This window comes from Leuciscus leuciscus, assembly GCF_965113295.1.
Source record: "Leuciscus leuciscus genome assembly, chromosome: 18".
Taxonomy (NCBI): Eukaryota; Metazoa; Chordata; class Actinopteri; order Cypriniformes; family Leuciscidae; genus Leuciscus; species Leuciscus leuciscus.
In genome coordinates this window covers 6775955-6799954 of record NC_138742.1, presented here as the reverse complement: position 1 = coordinate 6799954, position 24000 = coordinate 6775955, and the positions used below count along the sequence as shown (strand labels likewise).

The window sequence follows — 24000 nt, the reverse complement described above, 5'->3', positions numbered from 1 at the left end:
TTGCTATGCCACTGTTAGCATGTACAGAAAAACATTTATTTATTTTTTTGTATATAATGTAATATATGGCCAAATACGTGGAAAATTCACTTTAAACAAGCTCTTGACCAAAAATGTATGCACCTCTTAATGGAAATAACATCACAACATTTATTTCCATCAAGCTGTGCATCAATTTCTGGTCAAGATCTTGTTTTGTAAATGCAAGAGTCCAGCACTCTGTAAAGTCTCCTCCAGCACATCCCAAAGACTTTCAATGAATTTAAGCTCTGGACTCAGAGACGTCAGTTCATGTGTGAAAATGATTCTTCATGATCCTCACAACCATTCTTTCACAGTTCACGCGTTCCTTATCCTTGTCCCTTATCCTTGTTATTTCTCTTCTTTGCAATTTGTTCATCGGAACGTCGTCTCTTTATTCGTGTGTCGGCCATAATTCAAACTTCCCTCTTCATGCTTCTCTCTCCTCCACACACCCCCTTCATGTGCACGCGCACTAACCCCCAAACCACACCCCTCAAATACTTCTTGTCGGTGATTGGCTGGAGCACTGTTTGTTGTGTTTCGTGGTGCGGGTGAGCCCAGTTTGTTTTTGTTGCCGTTTGTGGAGCCTGTGGTGTCTACAGAGACCGCGTTTTTTTTACAGTGTGTTCAGGGGACAGGCAGCTAGTGGATAGTGAGGAGATGTTTGCTGGATGTGACAAAAAATGTTTTGGCCTAAAAAACGCGTGACATCACTTAGAGCACCTTTAAAGGATAAAGTGATTGACTACTGGGGGACTTTAAGCATTTGCCTATTTAAATCCAAACAGCAACAATTTTTTATTTTTTGGGGCTGTGGTGCAGAAATGATAAAAATTTAGAGAAATAAAGCATTAACATGTTTTTATTTTAACATCTTTATTTTCCATTTATTTCTTTGTTCTTTTAGCAGTGTTAGAGAAAATAATCAAGCAAAACAACTTTCTACAACATTTTTGACTGTAAACTAAGGACAGCAGTCATCACAATCCAACACACAGTAATCACATCATGTTGTCGATTGCACTGGCATGAGTCGGCTTGCAGCACGGCCCTTCTGAATCCAGTTTGATGACTGAAAAGCGCCCAATCATCTTGTTTCCACATGACTGAATGCCTTTGCAGTCACTGCTAACATTCTTGACGTCTTGATCATGGCATGACATCAGAGTGTTGCGCTCACAAACCGGCTTGCAGAAAGCCTCTTTTGAATCTCCTGAATGGATAACTTGAAAACGCCCGATCACCTTTCTTCCACATGGTGGCACGTCATTCACTGTAAAAAGGTTTTCAAGCAGTACTTCATCCAATTAATAATTTGTCTTTCAATTCAGTTTACCATTATTTGTTTTATTTTTCAAATAATATTTTTTTCGTTCAAAACATAGTTAAATATAAATATTTTTCATTAAGAGCTCAAATAAGAAATATTTGTTTCGACGAATGTACAATTTCAAGGTTACACACAGGATTGCGCATGGGCATTAAACACAAATCTTCTCGACGACAACGACCACGTCAGCAGACCGCTGTAACCGCTCTTCTACGTGCCGTGGATCACTTTGCTGCTCCAGAGAGAATCAGATTTCATCGCGGATAAACTGAAGTAAGTGAAACAAACAACCATTTAAATGTGCTGCTGTATATTTAGAAGCCTGTACAAGACATGTTGCTCTGCCGAATTTATCTGTTAGATATCGTTATGTAACTTACGTTAGTTTAAAAATTTGTTAGCTAGCTTAGTTTACACTTGGCAAGTTAACGTTAATGTGTCGACGTTAATCAATTCCTGACCGATTACAAAAGGGAACATATACGTTTACCCCTGGCTTATTTTGATTTTACTATGGTAATTAACGTGAACGTTTAATCATTGAACATAACGTTATCTCGATGCAGCGTCATAAGAACGACGTTCTCTGGTTAAAACCATAGAAACCTGATCAACAATTAAGGAGCTGAAGTTAACTTACATGTAAAAGGACTGACGTTCACTTGTGATTAATGGTAACGTTATCTAACACGTATGACTGTCGACACTCACAATGGTCATTTAATTATGGATTGTATGCATAGAAGTATTGCTGCATTGGCGCCAATCGGTTGATGTCGGTTGGTTTTCAAAAAAGTGTAGTAGCAGCTACCAGCCACCAGAGGACACTGGGGGGGGGCAGACATTTTTTCGTGGCGTTAGTAATAGGATTGACACACTATTGAATCATATATTATAATAATTATTATATCAACTGATAACGTATATTGTGCTAAAGTTTGTTGACCATAATGTACCCTCATGCCAAATTTGTACTATCTTGATGCAGGATACTCTGACACCGATACAAAGAGCACTGAAATATCTCATCCTTATGGGAGAAACAGTGGAGGACCTCATCAAAGATTTCCTGGTAAGGAAAGATTACTTTAGAGATGTGAGAATGCTAGATATGGCTGTCCACTTCAAAATTAGCCATCAGACTATGTTCAGATATATGTCTGACTCTGATAACAGTCTGAAGGCTAATTTTAAATATAGAAACAATTACTTTCAGCTAAAGTCAGAGTCCCATGTGCTGGAAAGTTTGTGCAACTTATATTTATATGTCAACAACAAATTGGAGTAAATTTTATAATTAGTTAGAAGTATTAGTATTATGTAAACTAATTTGGGGGGAAACCCAAGCTGTATTGATTCCTTATTCTTTTTTTCTTTTTATTTTCTCCTTCCTAAATTCTTTTCCAGGTGTTGGAGAAGGAAGAGGCTGAAAACACTTTTCAGAAGAAACCATGGAAATCTTTGTCACCAGAGATGCTCAAGCTGTATACCCACAAACATTGGAATCATACTTGAGGGTCTGTCGCAAATGTTGAAAAAGTTGAAAATCTGACACGAAATTGTGGATGTGTGGAAGTAATGTATATAATAATTTAATAAATATCGATTTAATGAAAATTATGTGTCTTTTTTATTTGATTTTGGACAAGATTAATTAATGTTCCTTAATGGGAAATATGTTTTATTGAATCCATATCTTTTTGTTTGTTTAAAATAAATAATTTCTATTAACTTGTATTTTTAAAAATTAGAAATAATTGTATTATTAAATCAATATCTATTTAATTGGAGAAAACAAATAATTTCTAATACATATTTATTAAATGAGAATTTTTGTTTTGATTAAATCTATATATTTTTGTTTAGATCAAAAATAGAATTTAAATTAATTGATTTTTTTCAACAAGAAAAATATGCTTTGTGCCAAGTTTTATAAAATAGTTTTCATAGACATAGAAAATATTGGTAAGGGCAAGTTATTTATTTTTCATTGGCTCAAGTTATAAAATATAGATGTGAACCATTACCCTAAAAAATTTTTATTGGATGAATGAAAATATTTTTTCAGTGTTGCAGTCATCTTTAATATTCTTGAAGGCAACTTGCTTATAATCATAGTCAAAGCATGGTGGGATGTAGTTGCAGGGGTTACTGCAAGGATTGTTGCATGCCACTTTCTTGCAGTCGTCCTTAAAACCATAATCACAGCATGATGGGACACAGTTGCAGAATTTAGTGCAAGGTTTAACACAGCATGCCACTTTCTTGCTGTTGCTCTTACAACCACATTCACAGCATGATAGGACGAGATTGTAAGGACAACTGCAAGGGTTTTTGCAAACCGGCACAGAGCATGGCGCTTTCTTGCAATCGTCCAGCGTAGTGACTGCAAAGCGTCCGACCGGGTAACACTTGATGATTGACTTTTCACAAGACATAGTGTGAGCTGCAATAAACAAATAAAAAGAGTGTGAGAGAAAGAGATTGGGAGAGAATAAATGGCAAGACAAAACTGTCTTTTAGTAGCTATTCAAAAACAGATAACCCTTGTCATTGGATGAAGCATGTTTCCTAGAGTTTACCTTATTAAATATTCATGCACTTATAGTCATAAAGTTTCAGAAAAATTCAATTGTCTGTCAGACACAGTTCAAAATGTCTAACAGCGACAGCAAATGTTTTTAGTAGTTTTTTTAGAAATTCAAATAAATGGATGAGAAATGCTTCTCCCCAACATCTACAAGGTCATTCTCTGAAATCTGCATGCCCGTTTTCTGAAAGCACCAGAATCTGAGTTAAAAACTCACGTTTTCAGTCGTTTTTCTTGATTGTGTTGAAAGACTCTTGTCTGTCTTCTCTCGCTCTGATGTTTCGGTCCTCTGCAGCCCGGTATATATTCAGCTCTTCATCTCCACCTCATCCACAGCTCAGAGCTGAATAGTGAGAGGGACAGTTTAGTGTTTAGGATGAGTCTCACTTATTTAACTTAAATACAGCACCAGTGCAATCTTCACATTATTACATAAGCAAATTGTGTTAATTAAGTAATGATGGGGTTGAATGAGAAGTAATGAGAGAATAACACAATGCCATTCGTTGTTATTTAGACTAACATTCAATTTCATTATAAATGAATGAGAATTTTTAAGCATTTGAGTGTTACAGTACGTCCTTGCCGTACCATAGTCTTCTTTTATTTTATAACATAAATTAGAAATATATACTTTAAACAAACCAAAATAATGATAATTTGTTCTAATAAACCTTTTACATAATCTTATATATCTGAGTCTCATCTAAAAGCCACAGTGCAGCACATAATATGTAATTATTGTAATATTATGTTTTTATATAATTATGCAGCTATGAATAAGTCATCTATCAGTCTTTTTCTGACTCAAGCCTGCAGTTCATGGACTAGTCATGCTTAAAATCACACAAGATGCTTCATTCTACCATCCAGTCTGTCACATGACATCATCAATAAGGATCATCAATGCAAACTGCTCAACTGAATGATTCAATCCTCTGGAAAATATAGGCAAATTATGTTCTATATGTATCTCACTGAAATAATTAATTGCAACAAAAGACACACTAAAGTTTAGACTACGTGCTTAAATGCAACAAGTTTGTCAAGTTTTCCTTCTTTTTTTGTCTTTAGCCAATCACATGCCTGTCAGTGTTTGCTAAATCGAGTGTCGAATAACGGATTTTCCTCTGTGGAGAACGATGCTATGAAAGGAACAATGTTTTGATACTTTTTCATATTGAATATGATTGCAGGGTCTGTTTACAGTGTATTCAGGGTAGTAGGCCTTTTCATGTTTCTCTAATATTGTGGTTGTTAAGGGGGTGTTATAAAATATTCAACTAACAATTAATCCCAGCCAACATTATGTGGGGCCCATATGGGTATGAAATGAAAAATGGGCCCCATATAGAATTGTCCATGGGTTCCATAATGGCCCCAAGTTAATTGCCCAGATGGACTTCATACAGGATTGCACCTGCCACTAGGTGGGACTCAAGTGGACAACATGCACAAGACCCATCTCGGTCCCAGCTTTAACCCAGCAAGCATTTTGAAATGGCCTGAAAAAAACACATTGGTTATAGACTTCAAATGGGCTCTATATGGGATTGTCCGCGGGTTCCATAATGGCCCCAAGTTAATATCCCAGATGGATTTCATTCTCTTTCACCCATCTCGGTCCCAAGACAAAAACAGCCTCTTGTACATGCAGATTCTTTTTTTTATTTTTTTATTTTTTTATTGTTTTAGTCAGTAAGCAGTGAAAATGTGTTGTATTCAAATGTGAAAATATACCACATTTGGTTCTGATCTCTATATTTGAGTTGAGTAACACAAGTGCATGTTTAGAACTATACGAATAATCCATCCACACGTGCATATTCTTTTTTAAGTTTTTATTTGTCATTTCTTTGTATTTTTAGCCTCATTTTTCCAGTTTCATTAAACATCAATTTAACAAAAACATTTCCTTTATTCTTCCAAACAGAATAACCCGAGGACTGAAACATCACAGTCCAACATAATCACAGCTTTCTGTCAGTTATTGTCAGTTGATCACAAGCCGGATTGCAGCTCACGCTCTTCCACTTATTGACTGGGAATGAGACGGACACTTCGTTTCCACATGGTCTCCTGCCTTCATCCTGGATGAGCGTCTGGACTCCATGATCATGGCATGACGTCAGGTCTCTGCAGGGGTTGTGCTGACAAACTGGCTTGAAGCAGCCGTACACCTGCTGTCCACACACTCCACTGCACTTCCAGTCATCCTGGAGGACCACAGCCTTACGACCACAGCTCGTCTCACAGCTGCAAGAGTTCCTGCCAACAGCAGCGCAGCTCTTCACTTCACTGCAGTCGGCCTGGAGTTTAACGGCTGGGAAACGGCCCACCTGGCAACAGTTGTTGATGTCTGACTGATCACAGGACATAGTGTGAGCTGAAACCATTGAGAGGAGAGATTGATGAATAGCAAGAAAACACACAATCAGCTTTTTGAACGGCATGATTATCTTAAGTTTAATACTTACATGTGTTGAGTCTTTTTTCCTGATTGTATTTGAATAATGACCTGTGTCTGTGTTTTCAGTGTCACTGGAAGCAACTCACTGTTGTTTTTCTCTCACAAGCGACCCGGTATATATATCCACATCTTCATCTCCACCCCAGCCACAGCTCAGAGCTGAAGAATTCAATGTTTCATGAAAGGGCGGGTTAAGTGTTTAGAATTAAATATAATTATTTAAACTTAAATACAGTATTAGTGCATTTTTACAGTGCAACATATGAGAAAAAGATTGTTTCACTAGTCATTTCAGTGATAATGGAAAAGGTTTAAAAAAAAGTAAAAATATACCTCAGTTGACCTTACAAAATTAATCAGACTAATTCACCAACTAATATCTTGATTTGATGTCTCTAAGGCCCTGTTTACAGCTGGTATTAAGATGTGTTTTAGTCGATCGGATCACAAGTAGACGAGGGAGACACAAACCCGTTTACACCTGGTGTTTTAATCCGTCTCTTTTGTCCACTTTCAAACACTTCTGTCCTGATTTCTTCAAGAGGAGGGTCTATGGGCGGGCAAATGTTTGGGCTTTTCCAGATCTTTCGATCTGATGGACAAAATAATCTCAAGCTATTTACATATGAACACGACCGGAGACGACAGGAAAACATACGGAGAACAGCAATGAGTGTTCGAAATCAGGAAAGGTGAGAGAACATTGTGCTTGGTACATTTCTCATCTTCAAACCAAACTTGAATCTTCAGTCAACAAAGTTTAAATCCTGTTTGGCTAGCGCACTTCTCATAATGTTCACGCATTAGATAAAAATGTGGAGAGTAATCGGTATTTTGTGGCTGTTTGAACACAATCGACCAAAACACATCTTAATTCAAGGTGTAAATGGGGGCCTTATGAATTGTGTGAATCCAACATAACAGAATGACTACATTCTATCCTCGTATTCATAAATAAGAGGGTTTTTTTCTACATAGTGCATGTAGTATGAAAACATAATTTGAGAATAAATGCTCCTGCCAAACTTTTTTTTACTATTGCGTAACATGGAGATTCCACACGTGCTGTTTATTAAATATGTAACGCTGTAAAGATTGCACTAATGCTGTACTTAAAATTAATTAAGTGAGACTCATCATAAACACTAAACTCTCCCTCCCAATGCATGAGACGGAGAAATTCTTCACACTCTTCGGCTCTGAGCTGTGGACGGGGTGGAGATGAAGAGCTGAATATATACCGGGCTGATCAGGAGAAAAACATCAGAGCGAGAGAAGAGACTTACTCCGAGAGCAATAACTCAAGACTGAACACATGTAAGTATTGAACTCAACTCTTTACTTCTATTTCATTTTTAAATGATAACCATTGCCTTCAGATTGTGTTTTCTTGCTATTGATCAATCTCTCCTCTCAATGGTTTCAGCTCACACTATGTCCTGTGATCAGTCAGACATCAGCAACTGTTGCCAGGTGGGCCGTTTCCCAGCCGTTAAACTCCAGGCCGACTGCAGTGAAGTGAAGAGCTGCGCTGCTGTTGGCAGGAACTCTTGCAGCTGTGAGACGAGCTGTGGTCGTAAGGCTGTGGTCCTCCAGGATGACTGGAAGTGCAGTGGAGTGTGTGGACAGCAGGTGTACGGCTGCTTCAAGCCAGTTTGTCAGCACAACCCCTGCAGAGACCTGACGTCATGCCATGATCATGGAGTCCAGACGCTCATCCAGGATGAAGGCAGGAGACCATGTGGAAACGAAGTGTCCGTCTCATTCCCAGTCAATAAGTGGAAGAGCGTGAGCTGCAATCCGGCTTGTGATCAACTGACAATAACTGAAGGGCCACTTCCTCACACAGAGGTCGCTGCTGAGTTTGGACCCAATGGATTACTGGCTGTAGGTCCACATCTTTATCTTGCAGCCGCCTCTAGTCCTCTACTCCTATTATCCCCACCGTCAAACACGCCGGTGTATCGCCATGTTTACAAACCACAGAGGCACCACTGGTATCTGGAGTGGGCCAGTTGCTCACCGCCTGCACCTTCTCTTCCATCGTGCCAATCCCCACACCAGCCACTCTGACCGCGGAATTCCCAATAACACCCTGTCCATTAACCTGGCAAAAGTAGGCGGTGCATTGCAGAGCCCCCTGAACTGCTATTGCCCCCTACTTGTACAAAAAGCAGTTTTTGGCCTGGCATTGGTAGCAAGTGGTACCTGCCAATAGCCAGTGCGCAGGTCCAGGGAAGTTAACCATGACGACCCAGTTACCTTCCTGGTGACCTCATTAACACACCTACTGTCAATGCAAATCTCCATTTGCAAATCCCCCCCAAGGCACCATGACCACCGGTTCGGCCCACTCGCTCTCAGACGGCTCAATAATCCCTGCTCGCTGCATGTACAAGGCATTATCAGCAGCGTCCTGACGGGCAAAATGGAGCCTTTGGGGCCGCAGCCTAATGGGCATGTCATCCCCAGTCACAATGCGAAACATTGTTGGAAATTAACCAACAAATCCCAAAATTGCCCCCATTGACTCTCATCCAAGCCCTCACAATTCTTCAGGCACAACTCCTTCAAAGCAACCAACCCCTCCCCCTCCTCGAGAGGCAGAAATAGAACAGCGTTCTCCTGCCCAAACCTCCTGGAGAGGCTCGAGACTGGCTCTGAAGGGAACTGTGTGGCTGGCCACCCCGGGGAAGATGTCAGCTGAGGTGTGGGGTAAGGGAGTGGGGAAAACATGTACATGTGGCAGACTGGCATCAATGCTTAGGTGGGTGCCTATGGAGCTCCACAGGGGGTAAGGGCCTGGATGAATTGGTCTCTCGCATCCCATGAACTGACAGTGGCATGTGGGCATATGCTTGCCGTGTCAAATTTTCAATATCATTTGCCAGGACTCACATAAACCCTCCTAGCTGCCTCAGAGCGTCCTCTGTTAGACACATATCCAATTCAAGAGCTTTGCAGTCCTCTGACTAGTTTCAGACAGTTCAAATTGTGCATGAAAAGCTTCCCAATCAGCTTAACCTAGGGTGAGCAGCTGAACCAGGCTTGCTAAAATATGGACTCTTTAAAAAATTTTTTAAGGATTTTTATTTTTTAAGGCTGACATTTTTTTGTCAGCGTTTATTTCTCTGGCAACACTAAAATACTTTGGAGTGGGGAAGAAAACTCTAGAAAACTTCATCCTGCAGGAGTGTCGCTGTCTCTGTGACTCTGTACAGACTGAACAAGGTCAGTGAGCATCATTTTATTGCCAGACACCATTTTATTCTATTCACTAGCAAGATTTGCTGTCATTCATGTAAAAAAACTCAAGAATATATGTAAACAGAATAAATGCACCTTTTTTTTTTTTTTTTTTCTGAAAATGTAATATTACCAGGGAATTAAATCTTGTTCAATGTCATAATCATATAGTTAAGGGCTGTGTGTACATACTATCCTCTTGAGGCCACTATCTGCAAGTACAAGTGTCTTTTTGAAGGTCAAACATCTGGGAAACCACATCTTTCCATAATTTTCTCTTTTTATTTAAATGTGAGATCCAAAATTCTGAGACTAATAAAAATGTAGTAATCATAAATATGTAATTATCATAAATAATACATAAATAATATTTGAATAATAATAAATTAGATATAAATTAAGGAAAAAAATACTATTGTACAGGTCTAGTGTAAATTTGTGAGCAAATGTGTGGCATTCAGCATGTGGATGGAAACATTAGTGTTCTCAGAAGTTTGGATGCCACTATATATTTGAGAAAGGAAAATATATTTTTTAGGAGATGTTTGTTTGTTTTTCAGGTTTTCTGTTCTTAAATCTAATAACGTTGCTCTTTAATTTGGTTGTTGTGTTTCTAGGTTTGCCCTTTGACCCTCAGCATCTTGTGACCAGTGCCGTGGCTAATATAATCAGCGGGTTGGTGTTTGGTCACAGGTTTGAGTATGATGATCATCAGTTTCATCTGATGCAGAAGTATGTGGATGACATGTTACAGCTTCCCATCTCAAACTGGGGTCGGGTACGAGTTCACCCTGCTATCACAATGCCATAAACAAGGCTAACAATCTAAAAAGAAAAAAGAAATTGGCTTTATTGACAAGTGTTAACAACTTCAACAAAAATGTGGTCCTTTATTTGTCTCTTTACAGTTATATAATCAGTTTCCCACCCTCATGTCGTTGCTGCCAGGACAACACCAGACGGCATTCACCAGCATGTCTAAACTTCAGCCCTTCCTGCAGGAGGAATTCAGAAAACACAAGGAGGAGAGAGACCCGGCCAACCCCAGAGACTACATTGACTGTTATCTGGATGAAATTGAGAAGGTAGTGTCGTCCTAAGATGCTCTGGTGTATTTATATTCCTTTAAGAGGGCTTTATTAGGAATTGGAACATGCATTATCACCTCCTTTATGAATTTTCATGTCTGCCCTACAGATATCGTGTAGTTACAGTATCTTACAGCTTATTGGATCGTGCTAACTAGTCAAACCTTAACCACTTGTTGCCAGTTCCAAATTTTCTTAGTGGAATAAGTGCTGGAGCTTAAATGCCACCAATTTATTTCGAATATGAACCTTCCAATTGAATTGTGCACACGTAGAGCCAAAGTCCCTTTAAGACAAGTCATTTCACTCGGCGGCCATATTTGAAACGCCTCTTGGGCATACAAGTGCAGCTCCTATCTCTTTGAATGCAGAGACATAAAATTCTCCAAAACGGCATTTTGTGATGGGGGCTCTTTCACACTGATGAGAAAAAAGCAAGGTGGTCGCAACCGCTGACCCGTTCTCGTTCAATGTTCAATTTATTTATAAAGCACATATTAATACAACAAAAGTTGACCACAGTGCTGTACATAGGAAAAAATAAAAGAATCATAAAATCACATTCAAATTCTATAACATTGCCTCAAACAATCACAGAATAAAACCTCAAATTCAATGCAGCATTAATAGTAACCCGTTACACTACTAACACAGCACTCATGAATGATCAAATGCCAATATGAAAAAATATGCTTTTAAATGTAGTTTAAACTCTCTAAGAGATGAACATTGCCGGATATAAAGAGGTAAGCTATTCCATAGCCTGGGAGCAGCGGCCGCAAAGGAGCGGTCTCCTCTCATTTTCCGGTACATCCGCGGGACTACCAAGAGATTTAATGACTCGGAGCGCAATACTCTATTTGGTTTCTTCACCTGGATCAGATCAGCTATATAGGTTGGAGCATTGCTATTTAGTGCTTTAAAAACAAATAAAAGTATCTTAAAATTAATCCTGTAGGAAACCGGCAGCCAATGTAGTTCTCTTAATACAGGGGTAATATGCTCATTTTTCCGAGTGCCTGTCAGGAGTCTTGCGGCCGCATTTTGGACCAACTGTAATCTATTTAGACTTTTGTGTTGAACACCATAGTCCAATCTTGAAAAAATAAAAGCATGAATTACCTTTTCCAGGTCCTTCCGTGTTACAAAGGGCTTAATTTTAGCGATTAGTCTCAACTTCCGAAAACCAGTCAGTATCTGGTGTGACCACCATTTGCCTCACGCAGTGCAACACATCTCCTTCACATAGAGTTGATCAGGTTGTTGATTGTGGCCTGTGGAATGTTGGTCCACTCCTCTTCAATGGCTGTGCGAAGTTGCTGGATATTGGCAGGGCCTGGAACACGCTGTCGTATACGCCAACAGTATATATATATATATATATATATATATATATATACTGTTGATTTACACACACACACACACACACACACACACATATATATATATATATATATATATATATATATATACTATATATACTATATATATTATTAAATATATAAATTTTAAAAATATGTATTATATATATGTTTGGATGTCTTATTCAAACTGCAATGAAGATCATGGGCAGAATAGAACCTTTTTATCTCCAGACTTTGCACGGAAAATCTATGCTGAGGGAGGCATATAAGATTCTACATGATACAACACACACCCTGAACTGTGAGTTTGAAATGTTGCCATTGGTAAGGAGATTAAGAATACCAAGGTGTAGATTTAAAAATTCCTTCATTCCTTCTGCTACTAAGTTATTAAATATAAATAGGTTTCTCTCTCTCTCTCTCTCTCTCTCTCTCTCTCTCTCTCTCTCTCTCTCTCTCACCTTACCTACCTACGTATTGTAGTTTCTGAAAATATATACTTTATGCCATATGGGAAGGTTTTTTGTGTTCCATCATTCCCAGTGTAAGGACAGTGAGGCAGAGTTCACAGAGAAGAACCTGATGTACTGTGTAGTGGATCTGTTTGGAGCCGGAACAGAGACCACCTCTACTACCCTCAGATGGGCTTTACTCTTCATGGTCAAGCATCCAGATGTGCAAGGTGGGATGTCAGTCAATCAACAAAAGTGACTTCCTGTTGCTTGTCCTCAAAAGGTACTTTCAGCATGTTCTTAGTTGACTGTTTTCTCTCAGAGAAAGTCCAGTCTGAGATCGATCAAGTGATTGGACAGACACGTCAACTACAAATGGATGACCGAACAAATCTGCCGTACACCTACGCTGTGATCCATGAAATTCAGAGGTTCGCGAACATTATCACCTTTACGCCTCCCAGAGTGGCCAACAAGGACACAACAGTGGGAGGACGACTCATCCCGAAGGTCAGTGCATTTTTATGTTATGTACCATACAGCATTTGTGTGATTAAACAAGGTCAGTTATGTGCAGCTTGAGAAAATTCCTATTATGCATGTTCAACTTTTCCTGTTATGCAAGTTCAAAAGCACAAAGTTCTTCCAAAGGGAGTTATTTTCAATATCAGTAACACTGTTTCTGAACTCCCTGAAACGCCTCCATTGTAGCCTTGAGTTTTCTTCCGAGAACAAACACATCACAATATTCCTCATTTAAATAATTCCCACCCAAGGCATACGCAAAATATAGGGGCGGGGCCTGGTTGAGTTAGTTAGTAGTATATTGAAACTCGTGTTTAGGGTAAGGGGCGGGACATTTCCCAAACACTCTCGAAGTGCTTGACCAATCACAACACACTGGTCCAGCTGACCAATCAGAACACTTTGAGCTTTTGAGATGGAGGGGCTTCATAGAGACAGGAACTAAACAGAGCGTTACTGACAGACTGGGAAGAGAGGAGCTGCAAAAACATCAAATTTGAGGAAAATAACCTGTTTGAACATGCAAGCATGAAAACCTATTTAGTTGAGCCCAAAAACAAAATCAAGACTTTGTAAAAAGGCATAATAGGTCCTCTGTAATGAATCTATCATTCACTCAAGTCTATATGTTTTGTCATGACAGGGTGTGATGGTGCTGCCGTTGCTAAAGACAATCCTACAGGACAAGAATGAGTACAGCACTCCGAATGAATTCAACCCTTCGCACTTTCTGGATGAAAATGGCATGTTTTTGAAAAAAGACACTTTCATCCCTTTTTCAATTGGTAGGTTATGTCCATACAGCTCTATCGTCATCTTTACTCAGTTTATGAGCATATTTACTGATCCAGACCATGATTTCCAGGTAAGAGGATGTGTCCAGGTGAGCAGCTCGCTCGTATGGAGCTCTTCCTCTTCTTCACGTCTCTGATGCAGCGTTTTACCTTCCTGCCTCTGGAGGGACAAACGCTGAGTCTGAAAGGATCTATAAGCGTCTCGTCTGGTCCTGAACCCTTCCAGATATGTGCAGTGCCTCGATAGTGTAGATTTTAATCATTTAAAAATCAGCTTCCTTAAAGCAGTTCTGTTCCTTAAAGCACCAGTGTTCATTACATGGATTCTGGGCATCAAAATGCAGAGACAACAAACTTGATACGATAGTTCAGTACTCAGACCTGCCCGATTATACCGTTCAAAAGTTTTGGGTCGGTAAGATTTTTAAAATGTTTTTGAAGAAGTCTCTTCCGTTCACCAAGGGTACATTTATTTGATCAAATACAGTAAAAACAATAATATTGTGAACTATTATTACAATTTAAAATAACTGTTTTGTATTTAAATATATTTTAAAATGTACTTTATTGATGCAAAGCTGAATTTTCAGTATCATTACACCATCATTACTTGGTGATAATTTTTTGTTTTGTTTTCAGGATTCTTTGATTAATAGAATGTTCAAAATAACAGCATTTATTTGAAATAGAAATCTACATTATAAATGTCTTATTTGATCAGTTGTCATGTTTGATCAATAATTTGCTGAATAAAAGTATTTTATAAAAGTAAAAAAAAAAAATCTTGCTGATCCCAAACTTTTGAATGGTACTTTAATTGGTGCTAACTAATTTAGGCCCAGAATCATGATCATTGATTTAGTTCAGTTGACAAGTAATAGTGATTTTCACCCTGTAACTTCTGACAAAAAGCAGAAGTCTCAGGTGATGAACAAACACCATAAAAATGCATAACTGGCTTGATCAGGATGAGGTAGAGAGTTTAATATAATTTTTCAGATACAGACCCCACAGAGAGACCTGATTTACAGTTAGGTGTATTTTCTGACATGGTACGTGAAAATCTCTGAAAATGGGAACTTGACTATGAGTTTAAATATGGCTTACATATGTTAAAGTTAATGTAATATTAATTAGACATCATGGATGTAATTCTTAATCATATCAATTTGAGACATTAAGGGCCACACTTACTTAACAGGGCAAATTAGCATCCAGCCGTGGGAGTGGAAAGTTCTTCGGGTGATGTAGAGTGCACTAATTCAATGTGAGGTCAGCAATGGCGATTCTAGGGGGTGGCCTGGGGTGGCCGGTGCCACCCCTGAAAGCTCATTGGCCACCCCTGCGGCCACCCCAGATCTGATAGGTAGGTCAAGTTCGTCAACACAAGAAACGAGAAATGTTGTCAATCAGTGATGACAGCTGATCAACTGATTTAGGGCCAGTTTCACATTTTTAACTAACACAGTAACGGTCGTACTGAGACTGTGAGAGCTGATTTCTGCTCAGCGGACGTTTGGCCATGCAGGTCAGATGACCCATGAGATAAGAGCACGCGCGCTGCACGGTGCACCTGCTGCTGCTGGTCCGTGAAACAAGAGGACGTCACACAGTTGCAACAATACAACAACGATAAAAACGCTGGAATCAGTCGATTGAGAGGTATGGTCGGGACCCAACGCAACAGAGTGCGGCACGGGAATATAGATCTGATGGCCGAGTGCGGGCGCGGGCGGTAATGCACTCGTGTGTCGATTCGCGGGAGTCGGGACTCCCGCAAAATAGAATGATCTATAAATTGAACAAATAAAAACGAATAAATTGTCATTCATCTGTTGCACAAAAGCAACAAGAACAACTAAAACAAAATAGAAACTATTTACAGGCCAGAGTCTCTATTTATAACATGTTTGCAGCGTTGAACAATGTAACCAATCACAGACATATGTGTTGATTTCTTGAACGCAATGGCCAATCAGATGCATTTAAGATAGAATCCCCTCACCGCTCAAAATGGACTTTTTGTTCAGTGCTGAATTCTGCATACTGGCAAATCATCTATTATATCAAACAAAGTGTAGATAATATGAAAGATTAATTATGCAGCCAGTTTCATTGATAATAACAGAGATTTGTGAGATGGCGATGAACTGAGATGTCAGCTTTTTAGGAATTATTAAGTGAGAAATCCGTCCTGCGCAGGTCTCTAATGTAGACTTTAAAAACAAACCACTAACATTATATCTACATTAACAGTAGCCTAGGCTGCAATCTAGTGTATGTGAACCTTTTTGCAGATAAACACAAATGCATTTTCGGACAAGTTAATGGCCAAGTTAATTGAGTAAATAATATCCCCCACTATGGCAATTAATAACAGACTATAGTAAACACATTTCCTAAATAGGCCTGTGACTATATCTTACATTTTATGAAATAGTACCATTATTTAAAAATAAAGTTTGCACTTTGTTACTATTATTAAAATCCTCTATTTCCTCTAATCTAGATCCAACTCCTCCCACCTTACATATAAGAGTTTAAAGGTTTACATAACATTACTTTATAGTATATATGGCCACCCCACTCTAGTTTTGTGTCCCATCTTGGCCACCCCAGTAAAAATGTCCTGGATACGCCACTGGAGGTCAGGCGAAAAAAGTGGTTAAGACGGGGCTAGGCTACTCTGGCCCTCGAGATCCACTTTCCTGCAGAGTTTTGCTCCAACCATGATCAAACATTGAATCAATTGAACCAATTGCTTTACAAAATGATTCACTGTTTTAAAGAGCTCGAAACGCCACACGATGGTGACCCTGCTGGTCAGAACGGCAAAATATGCATTAAAACACCTTTTACAATAACTCACTGCTACTAATGTGTGTGCACTAACTTGGACGGGTTTAATACAGAGGACAAATTCCGAGTATGGGTTACCATTCGTCAACAAATCATCTAATGCCATTCAATATGAAGTGTCTTTATAATATGGGTTATTTGATGAAATTGTAGGGCTTGGTTAATCATACCAATAAAAGACTTACAGTACACTTCCTTTTTATTATACAAATGTTTTTGTTTTTTTTATTATACAAATGAGCTGGACGATGACATCATTGTTTTCTCCCGAGTGGCTGTAAAGATAAAGGAACTAAATGAATAACTTTTATACAACAAAAATGAACCATCACTGAACTTACTAAAGCTGGATTACGACACTATGTTCTTCTAGATCTGCTGTACAGCCGAAACAGACTTTGTTGCATTATTTTCCTGTTATCACTGTAAATCTGCTTTGAAACAATCTGTATTGTAAAAAGCGCTATATAAATAAAGGTGACTTGACTTGATTTTAATGTCTTTAAATGTATATAATTCATCCGAGATCATCAGGTAGAAATCATTTTGACACTGGTTCATGGGTTGCAAGGGAGATAACCGCTCTGTCGACTTGTCTTTTTGTTTTATCTCTCTTTTATCTCTCGAGGGGGTAATAATTTGACAGGGGGTCGAAATTCGGCACAACACCTGCATGGGAGGCGGGCACGCTAACAAGGATGCCCCATCTCCCAGCATGTTTTTTTTTTTTTTTTTTTTTACATGCATAATTCATGTGTTTTTTTTTATGGAATGCATTAAAGGCTTCAAATATATACAAATAGAAAACCAGGTCAGATCATTGATGATATTACATTTTAGGTTTAATAATTCATGATCTAAGTCGCATGTATAGAAAGTACGTACTGCCCTCTACAGGCCAAAATATACAAGTGCAAGTTTGTTTCTGAAGGTCAAACATGCATCATCTGTCCTCTTATTTAAATGAGTACATTTTTCGAAATCTCTTAACAGTGCATCTTCATTTTTTCTTTTATTGTTATTTTTCTAGGTTTGCCTCTAGAAAAGGGGGGAGGGGTGGGGGGATCAGGCCTGTAAAAAATGATTTGAAAACTGTTCATTTATTTTAATATTTTCAAAAATGTCACCAGTTTCAGTTCCTTTACTGTAGCTCCCATACAATGTTATACCTTAAAACTAAAGTATTACCCACTTATTTTCTGTCCTTGCAAAAATAAATGCACAGTTAAACATTTCATTATGCAGAGATAAAAGAAATCACAAATAATGATAATAATAAAAACATTGCTACATTTTAATGCATTCCCAAGTATATCCAAGTATTTCAAAACGGGCTGCTTTAGCAGCTAAGTTATAAATCATATCAGTGGCCAAAAAAGCATTATCTTACATGGAGCAATGTCAAGATCACATGACCAGCTAGAAACTACTCACTTTTTTGGGTATGGTTGCACTGTTGCCTCATTCCCATAATTCCTTTAGTAAACCGACTGCTTAAAAGAAGCAGACATTGCATGCAATCTTTTTAAGTGTTAACCCTGCAGCAAAAAATGTTCTTCATCTCATTCCGGGTATTAAAAGATATAAAACTTGTATGTTATCAGCTCTGATGTCACAGATAATATCAACTTCAACGTGTGTATGTTATCCGTATGGTAGCCGACCTGAAGAAGAAAGTTCAGCTCTGAGATCAAACCCTTCACACTTCAGAGAGCTGGATCTGAGCTACAATCACCTCAATCTCGGCTGTCTGATCTACTGAAGCATCCAGATCCTGTCAACTAGAGAAGCTCAAGTATGTTGGACATTAAAGTCACCATGAAATTGACTATTCTTATTTTTATGGAAGATTGCAGTATTTATTATAAATGATTTATCCGTGCACATCATTTTTTTTATTTAAATGAATGTGCGTTCATAATCTTTAATCAAAATAACTTCCCCTCCCTCTTGTAGAGACATCTCTTCTCTTCTCTGATGACGAGGGCAGGGCAACCTGTCAATCACATGAGATCCACCAATAGCAAACCTTTTATGGAAGATTGCAGTATTTATTATAAATGATTTATCCGTGCACATCATTATTTTATATAAATGAATGTGCCTTCATAATCTTTAATCAAAATAATAACTTCCCCTCTTCTCTTCTCTTATGACGAGGGCAGGGCAACCTGACGACTTTACTAGTAATAAAGATAAAATAAATGAAAATAAAACTATGCAATTGGTCAGGGCCGGCCAGATAGAAGTGGCTCTTAAAAATCATTCATGCAGTGTAAAGGCCCGTTCACACCAAGAACGATAACTGTAAAATTAACTAACGATAACTTTATTAGCGTCCACACCAGTGGACGATATCGTTCTGCACACAGAGTTTTGTCGTCTGCCGCTTTAAATGCTCGAACCCTTTAAAGCAGGATGGATTCTGATTGGCTGTCATTGTTTTTATTATTCATCAACTGGAAAAAAATCATTCGGAAAGTGATTCCAATGATATCGTTCCTCTGTGCTGTTATAGTTGAGGTGTGGACTATGCTATTCTTTTATGTTTAGAGCGATTTTTAGAACTATATATTTATCGCTATAATTATCAGACTGAACGGGCCTTGAAGACTTAAATGGGCCTTAAACCTGTTCATCTTTCGTTCATCTTCTGAACACAAATGAAGATCTTTTTGATGAAATCTGAGAGCTTTCTGATCCTCCATTGACAGTCTACGCAACTACCACATTGACGCTTCAAAAACGTACAAAAACTTAGAGATCGTAAAACTAATCCATATAAATGTAGTGGTTTAGTAAAACATTTCTGAAGAGACTCAGTTTTTATATGATGAACAGATTGAATTTAGGCTTTTATTCACATTTAAACATTTATCAACTCACATCAGCTGTGGTAAACAGAAGCTCAAACATGGTCACTTGAAGAACCAATGAGGTTAATTCTCGTGTTACACAGCACGTTTGAGCTTTAGCAAGAACCAATTGTGTTCATTCTCGTGTAACACAACACGTTTGAGCTTCGGCAAGAACCAATGAGATTAATTCTCGTGTTATGTAGCACTTTTGAGCTTCAGCAAGAACCAATGAGGTTCATTCTCGTGTTACACAACACGTTTGAGCTTCAGCAAGAACCAATGAGATTCATTCTTGTGTTATGCAGCACGTTTGAGCTTCCGCAAGAACCAATGAGGTTCATTCTCGTGTTACGCAGCACGTTTGAGCTTCAGCAAGAACCAATAAGATTCATTCTTGTGTTATGCAGCACGTTTGAGCTTCCGCAAGAACCAATGAGGTTCATTCTCGTGTTACGCAGCACGTTTGAGCTTCAGCAAGAACCAATGAGGTTCATTCTCGTGTTACGCAGCACGTTTGAGCTTACACAAGAACCAATGAGGTTCATTCTTGTGTTACGCAGCACGTTTGAGCTTCCGCAAGAACCAATGAAGTTCATTCTCATGTTACGCAGCACGTTTGAGCTTCCGCAAGAACCAATGAAGTTCATTCTCATGTTACGCAGCACGTTTGAGCTTCCGCAAGAACCAATGAGGTTCATTCTTGTGTTACGCAGCACGTTTGAGCTTACACAAGAACCAATGAGGTTCATTCTCGTGTTACGCAGCACGTTTGAGCTTACGCAGGAACCAATGGGGTTCATTCTTGTGTTACGCAGCACGTTTGAGCTTACGCAGGAACCAATAAGGTTCATTCTTGTGTTACGCAGCACGTTTGAGCTTACGCAAGAACCAATGAGGTTCATTCTCGTGTTACGCAGCACGTTTGAGCTTACGCAAGAACCAATGAGGTTCATTCTCGTGTTACGCAGCACGTTTGAGCTTACGCAAGAACCAATGGAGTTCATTCTTGTGTTACGCAGCACGTTTAAGCTTCAGCAAGAACCAATGGGGTTCATTCTCGTGTTACGCAGCACGTTTGAGCTTACGCAAGAACCAATGAGGTTCATTCTCGTGTTACGCAGCACGTTTGAGCTTACGCAAGAAACAATGGGGTTCATTCTCGTGTTACACAGCACGTTTGAGCTTACGCAAGAACCAATGGGGTTCATTCTTGTGTTACGCAGCACGTTTGAGCTTATGCAAGAACCAATGGAGTTCATTCTTGTGTTACGCAGCACGTTTGAGCTTACGCAAGAACCAATGGGGTTCATTCTCGTGTTACGCAGCACGTTTTAGTTTACGTGAGAACCAATGAGGTTTATTCTTGTGTTACACAGCATGTTTGAGCTTACGCAAGAACCAATGAGGTTCATTATCGTGTTACGCAGCACATTTGAACTTCTGCAAGAACCAATGAGGTTCATTCTTGTGTTAAACAGCACGTTTGAGCTTACGCAAGAACCAATGAGGTTCATTATCGTGTTACGCAGCACATTTGAACTACTGCAAGAACCAATGAGGTTCATTCTTGTGTTACACAGCACGTTTGAGCTTACGCAAGAACCAATGGGGTTCATTCTTGTGTTACGCAGCACGTTTGAGCTTATGCAAGAACCAATGGAGTTCATTCTTGTGTTACGCAGCACGTTTGAGCTTACGCAAGAACCAATGGGGTTCATTCTCGTGTTACGCAGCACGTTTTAGTTTACGTGAGAACCAATGAGGTTTATTCTTGTGTTACACAGCATGTTTGAGCTTACGCAAGAACCAATGAGGTTCATTATCGTGTTACGCAGCACATTTGAACTACTGCAAGAACCAATGAGGTTCATTCTTGTGTTACGCAGCACATTTGAGCTTCAGCAAGAACCAATGCGGTTCATTCTTGTGTTACACAGCATGTTTGAGCTTACGCAAGAACCAATGAGGTTAATTCTCGTGTTACGCAGCACGTTTGAGCTTCCGCAAGAACCAATAGGGTTCATTCTTGTGTTACACAGCACGTTTGAGCTTACGCAAAAACCAATGAGGTTCATTCTCGTGTTACACAGCACGTTTGAGCTTCCGCAAGAACCAATAGGGTTCATTCTTGTGTTACACAGCATGTTTGAGCTTACGCAAGAACCAATGAGGTTCATTCTTGTGTTACACAGCACGTTTGAGCTTACGCAAGAACCAATAGGGTTCATTCTTGTGTTACACAGCACGTTTGAGCTTACGCAAAAACCAATGAGGTTCATTCTCATGTTACGCAGCACATTTGAGCTTCAGCAAGAACCAATGAGGTGCATTCTCATGTTACGCAGCACGTTTCTTCTCCAAGAACCAATGAGGTTCATTCTCGTGTTACGCAGCACGTTTGAGTTTACGTAAGAACCAATGGGGTTCATTCTTGTGTTACACAGCACGTTTGAGCTTCTGCAATAACCAATGAGGTTCATTCTCGTGTTACGCAGCACGTTTCTTCTGCAAGAACCAATGAGGTTCATTCTCGTGTTACGCAGCACGTTTGAGCTTCGGCAAGAACCAATGAGGTTCATTCTTGTGTTACGCAGCACGTTTGAGCTTCGGCAAGAACCAATGAGGTTTGTTTTCGCCCATCAAGCAGGTTCGGTTGAGCTTCTGTAAATGTTCACTAATCAATGTTTAAATGTTTTTAAAAAAAATCCTAAATTAAATCTGTTCATCATTTAAAGCGATTGAGTCTCTTCAGAAAATGTGGTTACTATTAGTTACTAAACCGCTCATTTCATATGGATTAGTTTTACAATCTCTTTATGAACTTTTTTAAGCTTCAAAGTGGTAGTTGCGTAGCTGTCAATGGAGAGACAGAACTGGCTCTGATTTCATCAAAAAGACCTTCATTTGTGTTCCGAAGATGAACTAAAAAGTCTTACCAGTTTGGAACGACATGAGGGTGAGTAATTAATGACAACATTTTCATTTTTGAGTGAACTAACCCTTTAAGTCATTGTTTTCAGTATGATGACGTCATTCATGCCACAAATCTACCGTTCCAACTCAAACCAAAGAGTGGTTCTTTAGAACTTAAATTCTAACTGAAATTCTTTAAACTTAGATCTTATGACTGTGGAGGTCATTGGAATACAAGGAGCTCATTGTGGATCTAGTTTGAGATGACGTATGCTTTGTGACATTTAGCTGGTCATCAGAACATAATTCTCAATTGGATTTATAAATCCTTGCACTTTATGCCATAATTTCCACGCGGCTATCTGTCAGTCAAGGTTCAGATTAGGTGATGTTTTTTTCCCATCTGCACTACCATTCAAAAGTTTAGGCTCGGTAAGAAAAAAAAATTTTTTTAAGGATTTTTTCAACTTTTATTCTGTAAGGATGTATTAAATCAATAGCAACAGTAAAGACATTTATAATGTTACAAAATATTTCTATTTGAAATAAATTCTGTTATTTTAAGTTTCTATTCATCATAAAATTCTGAAAACAAAAGTATCATGGTTTACACAAAATATTAAGTTTTCAACATTCAGTAATATTAAGAAATTGTTCTTGAGCATCAAATCATCATTTTAGAATGATTTCGGAAGGATCATGTGACACTGAGGACTGAAGTAATGATGCTGAAAATTCAGCTTTGCCAGCAGGAATAAATGACATTTTAACCATATTTTGCAATATATAATTCTGGGTTTCTTTCTCAAGTTTGTGTGTTCCCTTATGAATGATTTAAACAGAAATTTGTTCTGCTCTTTGCTATCAGTAAGGCCCACGGCAAAAATGCATTGCAGGTCAACAGTGCAAGACTGTTTATTTCTTTTTTGAGACCACAGAGATCTTCAAGGACCTCACACTAATGCTCTTTTTTTTTTTTTTTTTACCTGATTTCACCCTATAAATTATATAATTTGTTTATACACTACTGGGAAAAGTACTTGTTTGGAGTGTGATTTTTTTTTAATGTTTTTGAAAGAAGTCTATTATGCTTACAATTTAGAATAACTGTTTTCTATTTGAATAGATTTTAAAATGTTTAAAATGTATTCCTGTGATCAAAGCTGAATTTTCAGCATTATTACTCCAGTCTTCAGTGTCACATGCTCCTTCAGAAATCATTCATCATAATATGAATGATTTGATGCTCAAGATACATTTAGCTTAATATTTAGTTCTTCTTAACCCCAGACCAACCTGTTATTACATACTTTTGTTAAATATCCTGTAGATTTTATCATTTACAGCTGGTCTTTCTCCATCATGTGCTGAAAAACAAGACTCTGTTTATGATGTGAATCTAGGACATTGCGATATTTTCTCATTTTAGTCATTCTGAACCCCCTGCTCTTTGAAAATTCCTTGGATTTCCCTGAAACCACAACCTT

General features: G+C 38.6%; 2 protein-coding genes and 1 long non-coding RNA gene across 3 annotated transcripts in view; 2 read left to right on the top strand and 1 right to left on the bottom strand.

Moving 5' to 3' along the window:
- LOC309481028 overlaps positions 1-16521 on the bottom strand; it is a 192335-nt gene extending 175814 nt beyond the window's left edge. Inside the window, exon 1 of the long non-coding RNA XR_014199855.1 lies at positions 16471-16521. This is a non-coding gene — a long non-coding RNA (uncharacterized lncRNA). The remainder of the gene's footprint in view (positions 1-16470) is intronic.
- On the top strand, positions 7581-17556 carry LOC309480229 (cytochrome P450 2C15-like; the record flags this gene model as incomplete). The annotated part of the gene is made up of 11 exons (XM_082144639.1): positions 7581-7731; positions 7841-8305; positions 8974-9129; positions 9535-9645; positions 10278-10438; positions 10569-10745; positions 12656-12794; positions 12887-13074; positions 13733-13874; positions 13955-15155; positions 16531-17556. The coding sequence occupies 10 exons, from the start codon at positions 7581-7583 to the stop codon at positions 14128-14130; spliced, it is 1866 nt and encodes a 621-aa protein (XP_082000765.1). The 3' UTR covers positions 14131-15155; positions 16531-17556.
- A 3468-nt stretch (positions 17557-21024) lies between these two features.
- LOC309480930 (uncharacterized protein) overlaps positions 21025-24000 on the top strand; it is a 232148-nt gene continuing 229172 nt past the window's right edge. Inside the window, exon 1 of the mRNA XM_082145676.1 lies at positions 21025-21057. Within this exon, the coding sequence (XP_082001802.1) occupies positions 21053-21057 (5 nt within the window). The 5' untranslated portion in view covers positions 21025-21052. The remainder of the gene's footprint in view (positions 21058-24000) is intronic.